At 26.8% G+C, this 15,105-nt stretch overlaps 2 protein-coding genes across 3 annotated transcripts in view; one reads left to right on the top strand and one right to left on the bottom strand.

The window, feature by feature from the left end:
* The window catches only part of LOC129962730 (breast cancer anti-estrogen resistance protein 1-like), an 80,417-nt gene extending 74,312 nt beyond the window's left edge, over positions 1-6,105 (bottom strand). The window contains exons 1-2 of one of the 2 annotated variants that reach the window (XM_056076689.1): positions 5,971-6,105; positions 5,342-5,408 (exon numbers count right to left, since the gene is read on the bottom strand). In XM_056076689.1, the coding sequence (XP_055932664.1) occupies positions 5,342-5,365 (24 nt within the window). In that variant the 5' untranslated portion in view covers positions 5,366-5,408; positions 5,971-6,105. Of the gene's footprint in view, positions 1-2,415; positions 2,904-5,341; positions 5,409-5,970 lie in introns of those variants that run through there. The other variant, XM_056076688.1, reaches the window with a different exon arrangement.
* A 464-nt stretch (positions 6,106-6,569) lies between these two features.
* LOC129963205 (probable ATP-dependent RNA helicase DHX35) overlaps positions 6,570-15,105 on the top strand; it is a 63,436-nt gene continuing 54,900 nt past the window's right edge. Inside the window, exons 1-3 of the mRNA XM_056077384.1 lie at positions 6,570-6,689; positions 7,342-7,466; positions 9,856-9,948. Of these exons, the coding sequence (XP_055933359.1) occupies positions 6,632-6,689; positions 7,342-7,466; positions 9,856-9,948 (276 nt within the window). The 5' untranslated portion in view covers positions 6,570-6,631. The remainder of the gene's footprint in view (positions 6,690-7,341; positions 7,467-9,855; positions 9,949-15,105) is intronic.

The raw sequence follows: 15,105 nt of genomic DNA, 5'->3' as shown, positions 1-15,105 counted from the left end.
ATGTTATTTACTAAAAATTAGAACTATTAAAGCGTAGAGTGATTGCTATATTAAAAAAAAAAAAAAATACGACAATATATATGCGACTACAACACTCTGATAATGTGATATCTTTTGATAAAATTGCACTTCCAACTTTAAGACAAAACATTCTCACAATTTCTCATTATTCATTAAACGTAAGAAGAAAGAGGAATATTTATTTAATTTTTAATGAGAAGGAAAATCTTGACATATTTCCTATATTTTCTCCTCGATCAGTCATGGATGAACAGTGAAAAAATATTTATTAACATACAACACAATCAAATGGCCTCAAAATTTTGCCACATCTCAAGAACTGTTTAATCTAAATTGTTCCATTAAACATATTAATCAGCAATAATATGCAGCTAATTAAATTGCGCAGATTTTCAATATTTATAATTTTGAAAGTATAAAATTTTACCAAAATCAGTCGTTAATAAACTAGGCAAAAATCGGTTAATTTATAAAGTCTCAATAATAATTAATTAAACAAAAGAATCTAAGAGTTAAAATTCTTCTAAAATCAAAACATTTTAAATAATCAAGATTATGAAACATTCATTCATACAAAATATAGTTTCTTAGAGTTGCTGATAACTAATCATAAAGTTAGCTAATAAAGGTTCATTAATTTTTATTAACAGCAGAACAACAATACCCTAATGAGGACCCCTTCCTTTTTTGACACTGAACGTTTAATAAAAAAAAGTTTTCAAATTTAACTTTTTTTTATTTATTTATTTCATGTACATTTCGTCAAAATATTTTAAATTCTAAATCACTTAAAGTTCACTTGCAATTAAAAATAACAATGACTGTAAAATGTTAATCTAAAGAAATATTTGGCGTTGAAACAATGGAAAACTCAACGACATACAACTATCCCTCTACAACTGTTGACAAATAGAAAAGACGATAAATAACGAAATAACATTCGTAAGTGTCGAACTTTTTGACGCAGATTATAAGTAAGTTAAAACTTTAAAAGAAGAATTATCAGGAGATACACAGTTGGTTATCAGGTTCTATCGCATGCCGATGACATTTTTGATAATCTTTCGTTGGTAAAGAAATAAATAAGTTTCGCTCCAATATCAGCAAAATGCTGGATATTTGGACGAACTTTGACAATGGAAAGAAAACATGCCCTTTAGAATCAACGACAGCACATTTAATAATTACGAAACAAGATAAAATTGTCCGTTCTCTATCAATTGTTACTCCTGTCGCTATCCGCATATGGAAGTAACCATTAATAAATGCTCGATAAATTTAAAAGCATGATAATAAAAAATAACACGAAAAGAAACTTTTTTTTTGCATATTATATTTTTTTTACACGATAGTCAAAAAGCCTTGGAAAAACACATCTTATAAACGAATCACGCGCTTCTTACTTCAAAATATTACTTCAGCAGAGAGATTGAAAATTTTATCAAAATATGATACGCATTTATTCAGTTGTCAATATTATATGACAATAGCATAATAATGTTAGATAAAATGAATGCGGTAATTAAAAGCTCATTCGGTATTTTATTTGCTTAAGCAAAACGTATAATCAATCGAATTTTTATCGTGGAGCATTAAAGAAGACAGTTATTATACAACTAAAAGGAAAAGAATATTAGTAATTTCGCACATTTATACAATTTATAAAAATAAAATTATTATTAATACTTTATGTATCAGCGATAAATCTTTTTATTAGCACTGCGTTAATAAAGAGGAAGATAATTCAGAAATATTGGGTTTTTACTCATTACTTTATTGTAATTTTTTTAACACAAACTTACCCGTAACAAATAATTAAAAGTTATACAGTATTCTGAATTATTATTCACAGAAAAAACCGATTACGGACAAAAGCAATAAGTATGAAAAAAAAAAAAAAAAAAAAAAAAGCACGAATCCTTTTAAAATCAAGAATTAAAAATCGCAACTCATCATAATTAGTAGATCATATTAACTGATAATTAGCATCACATTGAAGTACTCTTGTCTCGTTCACATCTATAATCTAATAACCTGTTGAAACGTAAATATTAAAATAGGTTAAATATAGAGTGTTCTCATTATTTATTGTTTTAAAATTAACAAGTACGAAAAACCAAATGTTAAACCAAACAAAATAAATTACAGGTGCCGCTTAGTTTATACAACGTTCTCACGTTACACAATGCCTAATATCTAAAACAGAAATAATATACATAAATCTCTACTTATATATAATAATAATTCAATTAAAAACTTTTTTTCAAGTTTCAAGTTCAAATTTATTCCAAACAAAGCTATTTTATATTAAACATTTAAATTTATTGCGAGAAGAAACAATGATATTAAAATCGTCACAGATAATATGAAAAATAATAAAAATAATTGGATTACCTTTTGCTGCTTTTTAGTACGAGGCAGGGTAAATGAAAATGACATGATAGCATTCAAGGATAACAATACTGTTTCCCAGTTAGGCAGAAAATTTATAATTTTAACACTAATGAATAAAAAAATTCCATCTCAGAAAACTTGGCAGGGAGCCAAGAAGAGATCTTCCATGCTTCTCCAGATGCAATGAGTTTAAAGCGATGCTTTTTCCCCCACCAGCTGCTCTTCTTAAAACTCTTTTTCTCTATGCATATTTTTCTGAACGGTCGCTAAAAACAATGAAGTCAATAATCCAAAAAAAAAAAAAAAGCATAGCAGAACGGCACCATATTATTCATCTCTTCTATTAAAATGAAACGATATTCAAATTAAAAGAACAACAAAAATGAATGAACACACGAAATAAATCCAGAAACGGAGAAAAATCGCAACCGTAATTTGACAAGAGAAGTCTGGATACTGTCGGACTCTCCCGTCCATGGGGATAAGAAGAAAAAGACCCTTGAACTGTAAACTTGGCGTCGGGAGGCATTCGACACGTGATTTGATTACGAACGCTCATTCAATAAACCCACAGAAGAGAGCGGACTACATTACTCAATTCAGTCTCAGACCGAACCCGCGGAAGTGGGAGGGTGGGCGAAAACACTTCTCTCCCGCCTTCCCTTTCTACTTTTTCTTCGGAAAAAAGCTCAAGGAACCGGTTGAACTAAATGAAGGAAAAACATTTTTGTCAGATGGATAGGTTAAGTAGTGGTAGAGACAGAAACTTCGTCGGCGCCTCTTCATTACATGCAGAGAAACGAGAAGATTGCAGGCGTGGTTCTGACACGATTCAAGTATGCTGTAATAAGCAATATCATCCTTAAGTAGTGATTTACTAGACCGAAAAAATCTGTTTTCATGATTATAATACTTATTCTAGTAGGATAAAAGATACGGCTACTCGAATTTCAAAAACTGAAAGTTCTGGATCTCATATTACTTCTTTCTTTCATCAACAATGCACACCAACCAAATATAAAAAGATTAAACTCAATTATTATTGAAATCAACGGTAGACTACACAATATAATATTATGAGGCAGTAAAGTTTTAGCAACATATTAATTCTGTAATAGTATTATTTTGTTTAATAAATAAATGTGAATCAGAATTATTAAGAGGATGCAATCAAATAATGTAAGTTTATTGAAAACTAATAAAACAATTTAAAGATGTCAAAAAAAAAAAAAGACCATTTACATCTATAAATGAATATTCCAGTGTGGATGTTCTGATTAAAACTAAGCTAAACTTGAAATATTAAAATAACTTTAATATCTTTTCTCTAGCTGACTCATTCAATTTTTTTAAATAATGATCTTAAACAATTTTATTTAACATATTAATTTTATTTAGAGATATTATTTTCTAAAATATAATATCTCTAAATTTATTTTAACCACATGAAATAGCTCTTATTTTAATTTCTTTTTCTGGAAAGATTTGTCATGCATCACTTAAATTTTTAGTCAAAAATAAAAAATCATAAGAAGACAGTAAAATTATAGGAGAAATTCCAGGATCTTTCAGAGGCAATTCAGAATTTATACTATATTATTCATACAGGAAGAGATTAAAGCAAAATAACAAATATTAAGTAGTTAATAAAATACTTCAAATATGCAGGCAAGAATGAAGACTAAAAACATTATACTAGTTTTTAAAATTAAAAACACAGCAATAATTTTTTTTCAGTATGTAATATTCCCATTATATTGTTAAAAACAATGGTCTCCTTTAAATTCCAAAATCTATTTCTAGGTTTTCATGAAGATCATAATGAGGGAAAAGGTTAGGAGAAAAAAAGAGGGGCAATTTAGTTCTAACATAATATTAATTGCATATTATACAGGATCTTATATTTTTAATTTTTCCTTCCTTCAAGGTTAATTTCAAAGCATACAACCTTCAGAATTGTGCAACTTATTGTTGTCATCAAGTGTGAAATTTTTGGAATTTTGTTAAAAATTCTTATTAATCTCTTAGTTATGATGATTTTTTTATACATTATTACAAATATGATACACATTATTATACATAAACAAAATGTAATTAAAAAGATTTTTTATAAAGATTTGGGAAGTCCAATTTGAATAAATTTTATCCAATCCAAATTAAAGAATGAAGATTTTTAAAGATTGAAGACCAAGATGATTTTTATTTCTAAAGATAGTGAAATATATAGCTGGTGAAACTATCTCAAGATCATGACCTCATAAAATTCATCATGGTTTAAATTAATACTTGATTTAATACATGATTTAAAAATATAATTTGACTTTATCTTAAAATATTGTATGCAAAATTTGAATTTAAAAGTTAAATGAAATAATTTCCCAATATACTGTACTCACTACTCACCTTTAACATACACATTTTAGAGAAATATTAATTAATATAATGCAGAATCAAAAAAATAATTATACTGAAATTTATTATTTGATATTAAGAAATAAATCACATGGAGTTGTTAAATTTACATACTCATATTCAGAAGGGAAAATTAGATATTTACAACAAATATTAGCTTATGAATTGTTCTTTTTTTATTGCATATATAAAATTTTAATAAACTTTGTACAAAATTCATCAAAAAATTAAAAAAAAATTTTTTTTAGCATCACAAAAAGTTTTTAAAACCATTCATATAAATTAATTTTCAAATGGCAATAGCTTTTATTTCACTGATAATTTATAGTAATTTCTAAATGAAATGAGTATTTTGACAATTTTTTTTTCAGATATAATTTAACATCTGTTAATTATACCACATTTTCCTCCTTTTTTTAAAATTCCTTATTTTAGAAATAAAATTTGCAAAAGAGTAAGTATGTAAAGTAAAGTAGTAAAATATATGTATGTAAGTAGTAAAATATGTACTTACACAGGCATTTGTTTGTCCTAACATTCTGTTTATTGTTCAGTTCTCATAATTCTTCAAATGGCATGATCTAAAATTAAAAAAAGCATAGATATCAGACAATATATAAATAAAAAATCAAAATACAATCAATCAATGCAAATTTACACATGATAGAAATTAATATACATATTATTACATGTATGATTATGACATAATCAAGAAAATTTTGGGTGCAGAAAATTTTAAATAAATTCTCGCAAAAACCCTTATAATTTACATATATATTTAATTATTTATATGAATTTAAAACAAACATAAGTGTATAAAATCGGAGAGCTGATGAGAATAACAGGAAACATTTTTATTAAAAATTTCATTTCCCAATAATTCGTATAAAAAAACAAACAAGTGTTCCATAGCTCGTCTCCTACGGCGCGAAACAGACCGTTCCCTTTAAATCAGATAAATCGAGTAAGTTCAGAATACTAATGATCCCACTGCCTGTGGAGATACAATCATTGCTCTTCGGTATTTCACGGCAATAGTCCGACGATTCAATAGTCAAAATGACAACAGGAATCTCACAAAAATCTATCGGAACAAATTTTACTACAAATAATATTTATGATGATAATAAATCATACACTTACCTAAAATTTCATATCTGAATCACAGAATATCCACTCTTTATGCAAATCGTAAATTTATATCAACGGTCTCCAACATAAACACAACTGACCGCCCATAATAATCCTACATGATGAGATCTGCTGAAAGATGCTAGCAGCACCATCTGGAGTATTATTTTGTTATTGAACGCTCCCAATTGAAGATCAAGACCGTTTGGGTTCGAGATGATATATCAGGTGATATTTGTATATTCTAACTAAAGATAACAGACTGGTGTAGGACGAAAAATAATTTATAAAAGTAAAATATGAATAATTTAATGCTTTTATTGCTTTTTTCCATTTCTTCTTTTAAAAGAAAACTTCAAAATAATTTATATTTAATGATGACAAGATGTAGGCCCAGAACTCTTGAGGCTAGCAGTTGAAATAGTAATTATTGGATCAATAGAATTCTTTATAGTATTATTTGATAGAAATATTATATTTTATTGTATTAGATATTCGTGTATTTTTAGTAATAGGTTATACTTGAAATCTATTTGTGTTCATTGCAACGATTGTTAAAATAATTTTTGCTTCTAGTGATGGCAATACAGAATCATTTTGTTTTATTTGTAAATAAGTTTTCGAGGGAATCTGAAATTCATGTGTTTAACAATTCCGGTGTTCGTGAAGTGTCATGTCTTCAAAATTTGTTCACGATTTGTCGAAATTCAAGCCTAAATTTTTAAAACCAGGTAATCATTAAAAATGATTAGTACTATTGTTTGAATTTTATTAATTTTCCATATTTTTTTCCCTTAAATTGCGGTATATTTTAAGAAATGAAAAATTTTATAAGATTGTCAACATAATATAATATACCTTCTGATAAATTTTAATTAATATTAAATAGATTGTGTATTTATTTTTATGTTAAATAAATTATCTGATATATGGAATATAAAAAAATACAGTTAAATTTCTTTATTTCTGATTTCCTTAAAAAATGTTAAAAAGGGATTGAAATTTCTGCAATTCTTCCTTCTCACGTATAAAGTTGAATTTACTTTAATTTCTCATTTTAATATTTTTTTACGATTTGCTTTTATTTAATTTCCTTATAAAGAAATCGTACAAAAACATTTTCTTAATTTATTTGCTTAGCAGTTTATATGATATATTTTCTAAATTTTTTTAAAAACTGTTAAAATCGGTTTAAATGTTTCTTCTTTTTTTTTTTAGTCTTTGTTGTTTAGAAGATCTTTTTTAAAGTTCAGTTTTATATTTCAAATGTTGCTGAAATTATTATAATATTTTTTTCTTTTACAGTTACAGTTACTTTTACAGTTTTGTAATTAATACTTTTCAAATGTGATGAAAATTTGACATTTTGTTGCAATTCTTTAGGTGATTATTCATCAGAAATATTAGAGGAAAGAAAAGAAGCCCATGAGACAGAACAGCCAGCAATATATAATGCTAATTCAACTCTACCATGTGATCAACAAAGGCAACGATTACCAATTTATAAAGTATTATATTCTTTGATATTTTATAGTATTGTTTGACTTCAAAGTTACTTTTATTTCAAAGTGTTCTGAGACATTTACTTAGTAGTTTTTAGTATGTTTTAAGATATTTATTCAATATTTAGAAAATACTTACTTCAATAAAATACTTAGTCATACTTAGAAAAAACACAGTTCAAAAGCTATAGTGAAAAAAGTCCTTAGTGTTTTATTTTAAAATTTTTAAAATTTATTTTTATCACTTTTCTTTTTGCAATCTATTTGTTATCCTAAGTTGATGTTGATCTGTGGGTAAAAAAAAGGGGAAAAAAATTGTTATACATTTGTCTTTGAAAGTGAACTTATAAATAATTAGAATCTCTTAATTTATTACTATAGTTATTATTTCTATACATAATAAAAGCAAATGTCTTAGTGCGTACGTGTTTGTGTTGGCCTTGTGCAGAAAAGTTTGACTTGACATTATTAAACTTGGCACAAATATAAAGAAGATAAAAATGTGCATTTGGGTGTAAATTTGATTTTTTCAAAAATTTTATTAGCATTTTAATTAATTAAAATTTTGGGTCAATTTAATGATACTAGGGATAGTAAATTTCGATGTCCATTTTTTAATAATTTTAACAAATTTATGAGAATATTTAATGCATTATTTTCAACAATATTTTTTTAGTGATGCAAAAATCCTTCATCATTTATAACCAAAAAATAAAGATTCTTTTTTTTTTTTTTTTCAAAATTCTTTAGTAAAATTATGATGTATTGTATTTTCTTTACTTTATTTTATCTTTTTTTTGTGTGTTCATTGAATCTATAAATAAAATCCTATACATTTTTGAGTATATTAAAAAAAAATGTCTACTAAGTTATGAGGGTACTTTGGGATTATCTCGTTGACTTGTCAACGCTCTCGAAAATGTGCCAATCCTTTGACGCCATCGTAATGAAAAGCAGAAGCTACCTTTTGGGGAAAATATCGGGTTTGGTGAAAATTTGTTCATGAGATAATTCCAAAGTATGAAAATGGGCGATGGGATAATCCCAAAGTGTCATTAATTTAAAAAAAAAAAATCTATCTGTATATTTTAATCTAGCTAACATTTTGGATGAAAAATGTGCCATATTATTTTATATTTTAATCAATTGCATATTTTTCATAGGAAATAAGAAAATAAAATCAATACTGATAATGTAAAAGATGTTAGATGATGTGAATAAAAATGCTACTTGATGTTATTAGGGACATTCAGATATTATTTTAATGAGCATAAAAAGTGCATAGATTCTATAATAATAAGACTTAAATGCCTGTCATGATTTAAAATTTGCAAATACTTTATTAAGTGATTCATGGATATCACATTATACATAAGAGATTTAATTGAAATGGAATTTAGTTAGGATTGCTGATATTCAAATTGGTCAGCAGATGAAACAATCATAGTTTATGTCCTATATAATCTATAGTTTTTATCAAAATTTTCATATATATTTGGAAAATAGATATTTTTGTATAATATTGGTATACTATATTCTAAAGCTCCGATGAAATAATAAATGATTTAAGTTCAAAAGATATGATATTAAGAACTATGCATCAACAGATAATTTTTGTCTTTCGATATTTGAAAATTTCTTGCTATAAAAATTTAAATTTTAGAAATCCTCATTGTTGGTGAATTTCATTTTTTTTTACTGACTATCTTTTTATTAAATATTTGTTAGAGTTTGATTTAATATACCCTTGAGGAAAGATTGTTTTTTTTTAAATAATATAATTTTAAGAGCTGCAGAGTATTGCTGATAATAATGTTATATTCAGTATAATACTAAGTTATATTATCAACTTTTACAAATTCTACTAGGAGTTTCAAAATTTTGAATTTTTGCAAATAATTTAATATTTTTTTTTTTTTTACATATATGCAGTTAATAACAATATAAGGATGATATAAGAGTCAAATTTGTGTAAAAGTTTAAGAAGTGTACAAGGTATATGCTGAATATAAGACATCATGTATTTTGCTCAATTTTTAATCAAATTATTTGCTATGCTATATTACTTTTTTTTTTATCGTGTAACTGATGTTTATTCAGATGAAGTAATATTGATATGTTATAATTTTAAATTATCTTGGTGATTTAAATTGTTATCTGTTTACTCTTTAAAGGAAATATTTTCTTTAACAGATAAAAATATAAAAGAAAAACTACTATATTTATTATGTATTATAATATTAAATTCTTATTTAAAAAATACATTCTTTTTTTCCCAGTTCTGGTAAATGTGTTTTTTACTATATTAATTTTAATTAATGTTTTTAAGTGATATGAAATAATATTTAAACCCTTTTATCAAAAAATTATTTATTATTATTATTATTTTGTTTAGTATCGAAATCATATCCTTTATCTTATGGAGACTTACCAAACTGTTATTATACTGGGAGAAACTGGATGTGGGAAAAGTACTCAAATACCTCAAGTATGTATCTAATCAATTCTTTTTGCATTTTTTATTTTCCTAATATGTCTTCAATGTCTATTATGAGTCAGAATGTATTTGGAAAGGGAATGTATTTGGAAAGTTACTAAAGATTCATGCATAAAAAATATGTCATGCATAATAAAGTAATTTTCATCATATAGCTATGAAATTGTAGAAAGGACTCTTTGTAATCATTCCAATAAAGATCTAACTCAGCTGGAAGGTGATGAATATACAAATACTAGGAATGTGATTTTACAAGAGACATACAAAAAGCATAGATACAATATGCATAGTAAAGGGCTGCTTACTTAGAAAAAGAAAAATCACATTTCTAGACATTCTTGCAAGTGAAAGTGATATCATATGCTCACATAGGTTACAAGAAACCATCAAGATACTTTTACATGAGGTAAAATTATTGGCAGACTGGAAGAAGGGCTTAGTTTGATGGGAATCGACAAAAGTGTTGTTTCACAAGCTTGTAAAGCAACTGCAGGTACAATTGTAAGAAATATTGATGTAAATGGCAAAGGAAAACAGCGACAATAGCTAACCAATATATTACCATACTGGCGAAAAAAGACTAACACTGAACAAAGTACTGGTCCACTATAGTAAACTAGTTTACGGTAATGGATAATAGTTTACCCTGGCTTATTATAGACAGGCAACTACATAAAGGGGGCCTATTCATCCAGTGTTCAGAATGTTGCATATTATTAAAGGCAGGCTATTAGAATAAGGTTTACAAAGGTGTAATGAACACAAAATCTGAACATCTTTTCAATGGAGTCATGCCTTCTTTACTGATGAGTGTTGTTTTAATCTCAAATGTTTCTCATTTCCATTTAATATGGAAAGAGCATGGGACTTATTTCTTTTCACTAACATCTGGAAAAGATTATATGTATACTAATAGAAAAGTAATAATGTATGGGGAAGTATAATGATGAATGGAAGAACAAGGCTACACATTTTTGATACAGTTTCATTGGCCGATGATCATTAATATGTTGAAATTGTTCTTCCTCACATGTGTTAGCTCCAAGGTGTTATAGGTACAGACTTTATATTTATGGGCAATAACTCGTGATCATGTGGTCTCTTGCCGTTCAGAAATTTAAGACATTGGTGCATACAGAAGGATGTCAGCTGAAGTAATGTCCACATGATTCAAAATTACATTAATAGAATAGCTTTTTCATAATTACACAGCCTTTAATCTTGATAAATTAAATTATATATGTTGTTTGTCAGATACTTCTGATTTGTAAACATATTTTATAAAGTACAAGATTATTATCATTGTAATTTTTTTTTTTTTTTTTTAGTATTTATAATGCAGAGGCATGGGAAAAATTTGTTTGTCTGTATTGAAATAAATGTGCAAGTTGTAAAAGTATTTAGTAAAGAAACATTCGATAGAATAAACTGTTTTGAAAATATTTTGGTTATTCAATGAAATAACTACATCTTATCTAAATATTGCTTTTTTTAATGAGTTACTCTGAAAGTTGTATGTTTCCAAATCTGTTCAAATGATCAAAGTAATAATTTATTGATATTTGACTGTGTATGTAAGAATAAAATGCAAATTAAATATGCAATATTGTCATTGACTTCTCACATTTGCAGTAGGTGGTAAAATCTGTGCTCTACGGATTTATGTCCTGTTAAATAATTCTAAATTGGTATTTTGTATGATGAAATTTATATTGAAGTTGAATATCGTTTTATGTCATTGAATTCTTTCTATAGTCTAAAGGCTCTTGGAGATTGTATTCAGTATTGATATGGTTGCTTGTAGAATTCTACTCGTTGTCAGATTGGATTGTCATTGATTATAAAGTGTTATAATTCCATTAGAATATGAGAAGTTATTTTATATCTTTTAGATAATTGAATATGAGGAGATTAATGATGTGCTATAATGATTTAAAAGTGTGATTGATATTTATGTGCCATCATTTTCAAAATATGCCATTTCATTTGCATTTCTCTCCCTTTTTCTTAATTATGTAACATCAATTTGGGCTTCATTTCAATGAAAAATAATATCCACCAAAATTAATAAACTTTATTTCTTAACTAGTTTATTCTAGTATTCACAATACAAACAGAATTCATTAAATTTAAAAGAGATTATTTAATTTTTATGAAATGAACATAGACCTAACAACTAAACGAACATAGACTTAAAGACCTAACGACGTGCATGAATAAAGCTGAAGCCTGCAGGATTTACTGAGTAGTATTGGTAAAATTGAGGTTGTATAATACTGTTTTATTCTGTTAACTTAACTTGACATTTATACACCATGCCACCTTCCTAATTTTTTCAAACTAAAAGTAAATAAAAGTGAGTACATCAAAGAATCACAAAATTATTTGATAAATATAATATCTGCATACACCAGTTTCCCAGTTAAAATAATATGTTGCTCAAAAGTCATTTCTATATTATTTGATTAAAAAATGGCTGCCGATTAGTCAAATGCTGGAAAGTTTCATCTATTAACTACATAACTAGCATAAATTAATTTTTTGTAAAATTTGAGGCTGCATGCAATTAAATCTATTAAATTTATCCTAAATGCCTTTTTTCTTTCTTTCTCTTTAATTTTCTCTTAATTTAATTCTCTCTTTCTCTTAATTTGATTTTTAAATGATCTCTTTAATTTTTTCATAAAAGATCTTGTTTTGCTTTGATTATTGTTTTTTCAGTGTCCACATTTAAGCTAAAAATACTTTCATCAGGATAAGATGAAGTGATGCTAAATAATGGTAAACTTTTTCTTATCCATTAAAACATTTGGAAACTGCAAACTTAATACTGTAAATGACACTAAATCTAATTGCTATTTAGTAGATAAGTATCTTTGATTGTTGATGAGATTGTTAATTCTTCGTACTGAAGATGCAAGGAAAATGTTTTCAGTATGACTTTTACACTTGAGTAGTATAACCTGTTTAGTCACAGCTTCATTCAGCTTAAAACAGCAAGGCCTTATAATGCTTGCAAATGTTATTTATATATGGCAGAGACAAAATTTTGGTATAGCATAAGTAGGGATTGCAATACCGGACCAAAATGTCAATACCGGTATTCGGTATTTTTTAAATCTTAATACCGGGATACCGGTTTTAATACCGGTATTAGAAATTTTAGGAAAAGAAAGAAAACACAGGTGTTTCTTTGTTTTATTTGCCATTTTTGTTAGAGAGTGTAAATATCACAAAAAATAATTTGCATTTTATAAAATATAACAGTATATAATCACAAAAAAGTAAAGAAACATCTTATTTATTTAAATCACAAAAAAAGTGTAAACATCACTATTCAGTCTGTGATACTATTACAAATTTTTGAAATGTGATCTTAAAAAAACATAATGCATCAATTGTACTGTCATTAAGCCTCAAAAGTAATTTTGCGTAAAAATGACCAGCTGTCGAAAACGCTCTTTCGGCATCTATGCTAGTTGGTGGTACTGTTAGCAATGCGCGATATACTTTTTCCAAGTATTTACCTCTAAATCCCTCATCTTCAAATAAATCGATTTCTCGTCAGATGGTTTTGGATATAGCTGATTTCTGTATTGTATTTTGGTTCGTTGAAATTTTTTTATATATCGCTTATTCTTAGTTCAAGAGACGATTCCTTTTCACTATCGACAGTAGTGATATCATAATCTTCGATAATAGAACCGAATTCTTCTGAATGTGGATAGGTTTGTGGGTAAAAAATTTTAAGAAAATTTACTCTAAACTTAATCAGATATGAATTGGTTATTTTCTTTCTTTCTTTCTTTTTTTTTCATTTTCATTTTTAAAATCAATATAATTATGTAAATACCATAAGACATTTTTTATTTCGGTGTGCCTTTCTTCTGTGCGATTTTTCAATGTAATATATAATTCTTGAGATAGTGATGTGTGCTGTTCTTTCAGTGACTGCAACATGAAATTTATTGTTGCATTAGCTGTTAATAAATTAGAATCTCTCCGGCATAATGTCTCAATAGTCAGTTTTATTGGAAGTAGAGCTGATATAGTTCTGGATATTAAGTCGAATTCACTGTCTGAAAAATTAATTTACAAGTTTAAGTCAATTATTGCTTTTTGGACTGGATTTCTCAGTTTTCAAAAATCGTTCCATCATTAGGAGTAAACTGTTCCAACGTGTTTTAGAATCTAATATTAACATATATTCTGTTTTATTTTCAGTTAGTATATATTTTAGTAATATATCCTTTTTATAGGGGAACGTTTAAATATCTTAACAATTTTTCGAACTTTATAAATTATAGGAAGCAATTCTTGATAGGTTAATATTTCATCCTCATTAGCAATATCTTCTTCAACAATTACATTGTCATTATCTTCATTGTCAATATCACTCTCACTCTTACTCTTTTCTAAGCTGGAATCCGAAGTTTCTATATCCACAGTATTTGGATTCTCCAGTTCTTTATTTGTTTGGTATAATACATCTATTACTCCTAATTGAATTCCACGTGCATAGCACAACTGCTGATTTGCACCAATCAACTTTCCAACTTTTTTCATAACTGTTGCTCCATCAGTCGTTATGGATACAATATTTTCTTTCAGGGATAATCCATGTTTCGCTAATTTAGATTTAAGCAATTAATTAAGCTATTAATTAGCTAATTATATTCGCCCTTAGGGAGACATAAAAACAAAAACGTATACTATTTTGCTATGTTCGCGATACCTGAACATAGTGGAGACAATTTTAAAAATTTCTAGTAAATACCGAAAAAACGATATTTAAACTTGTGAATACCGGTATTACAAAATTGTACAAATGGCTCAAAATACCGGTATTCGGTATCCCGGCATACCGGTATTGCAATCCCTACCCATTATGAATCTTCCACACTTCTTGAACGAAGGGCATTTGGCTCAGGCAATATTTCTAAAATCAATCCAAGTTGTTTTCTCTAAATTGCTTAAAGCTTTTTCTTAAAATCATTATCCTTCAAAACGTAACTAATCAGGGAGCTAATGAAAATGTCTTCTTTAATTTTTGAGTAACTTAGTGATGAAAATCAACTACGCAGATATAGAAATCTGCGTCTTTCTTTAATCATTCATTTAACAAAATTCAGTTACGCATGCATGCAT

This window comes from Argiope bruennichi, chromosome 3 (assembly GCF_947563725.1).
Source record: "Argiope bruennichi chromosome 3, qqArgBrue1.1, whole genome shotgun sequence".
Taxonomy (NCBI): domain Eukaryota; kingdom Metazoa; phylum Arthropoda; class Arachnida; order Araneae; family Araneidae; genus Argiope; species Argiope bruennichi.
The sequence above is the reverse complement of the archived record's forward strand: the minus strand, read 5'-3'. Positions and strand labels throughout refer to the sequence as shown.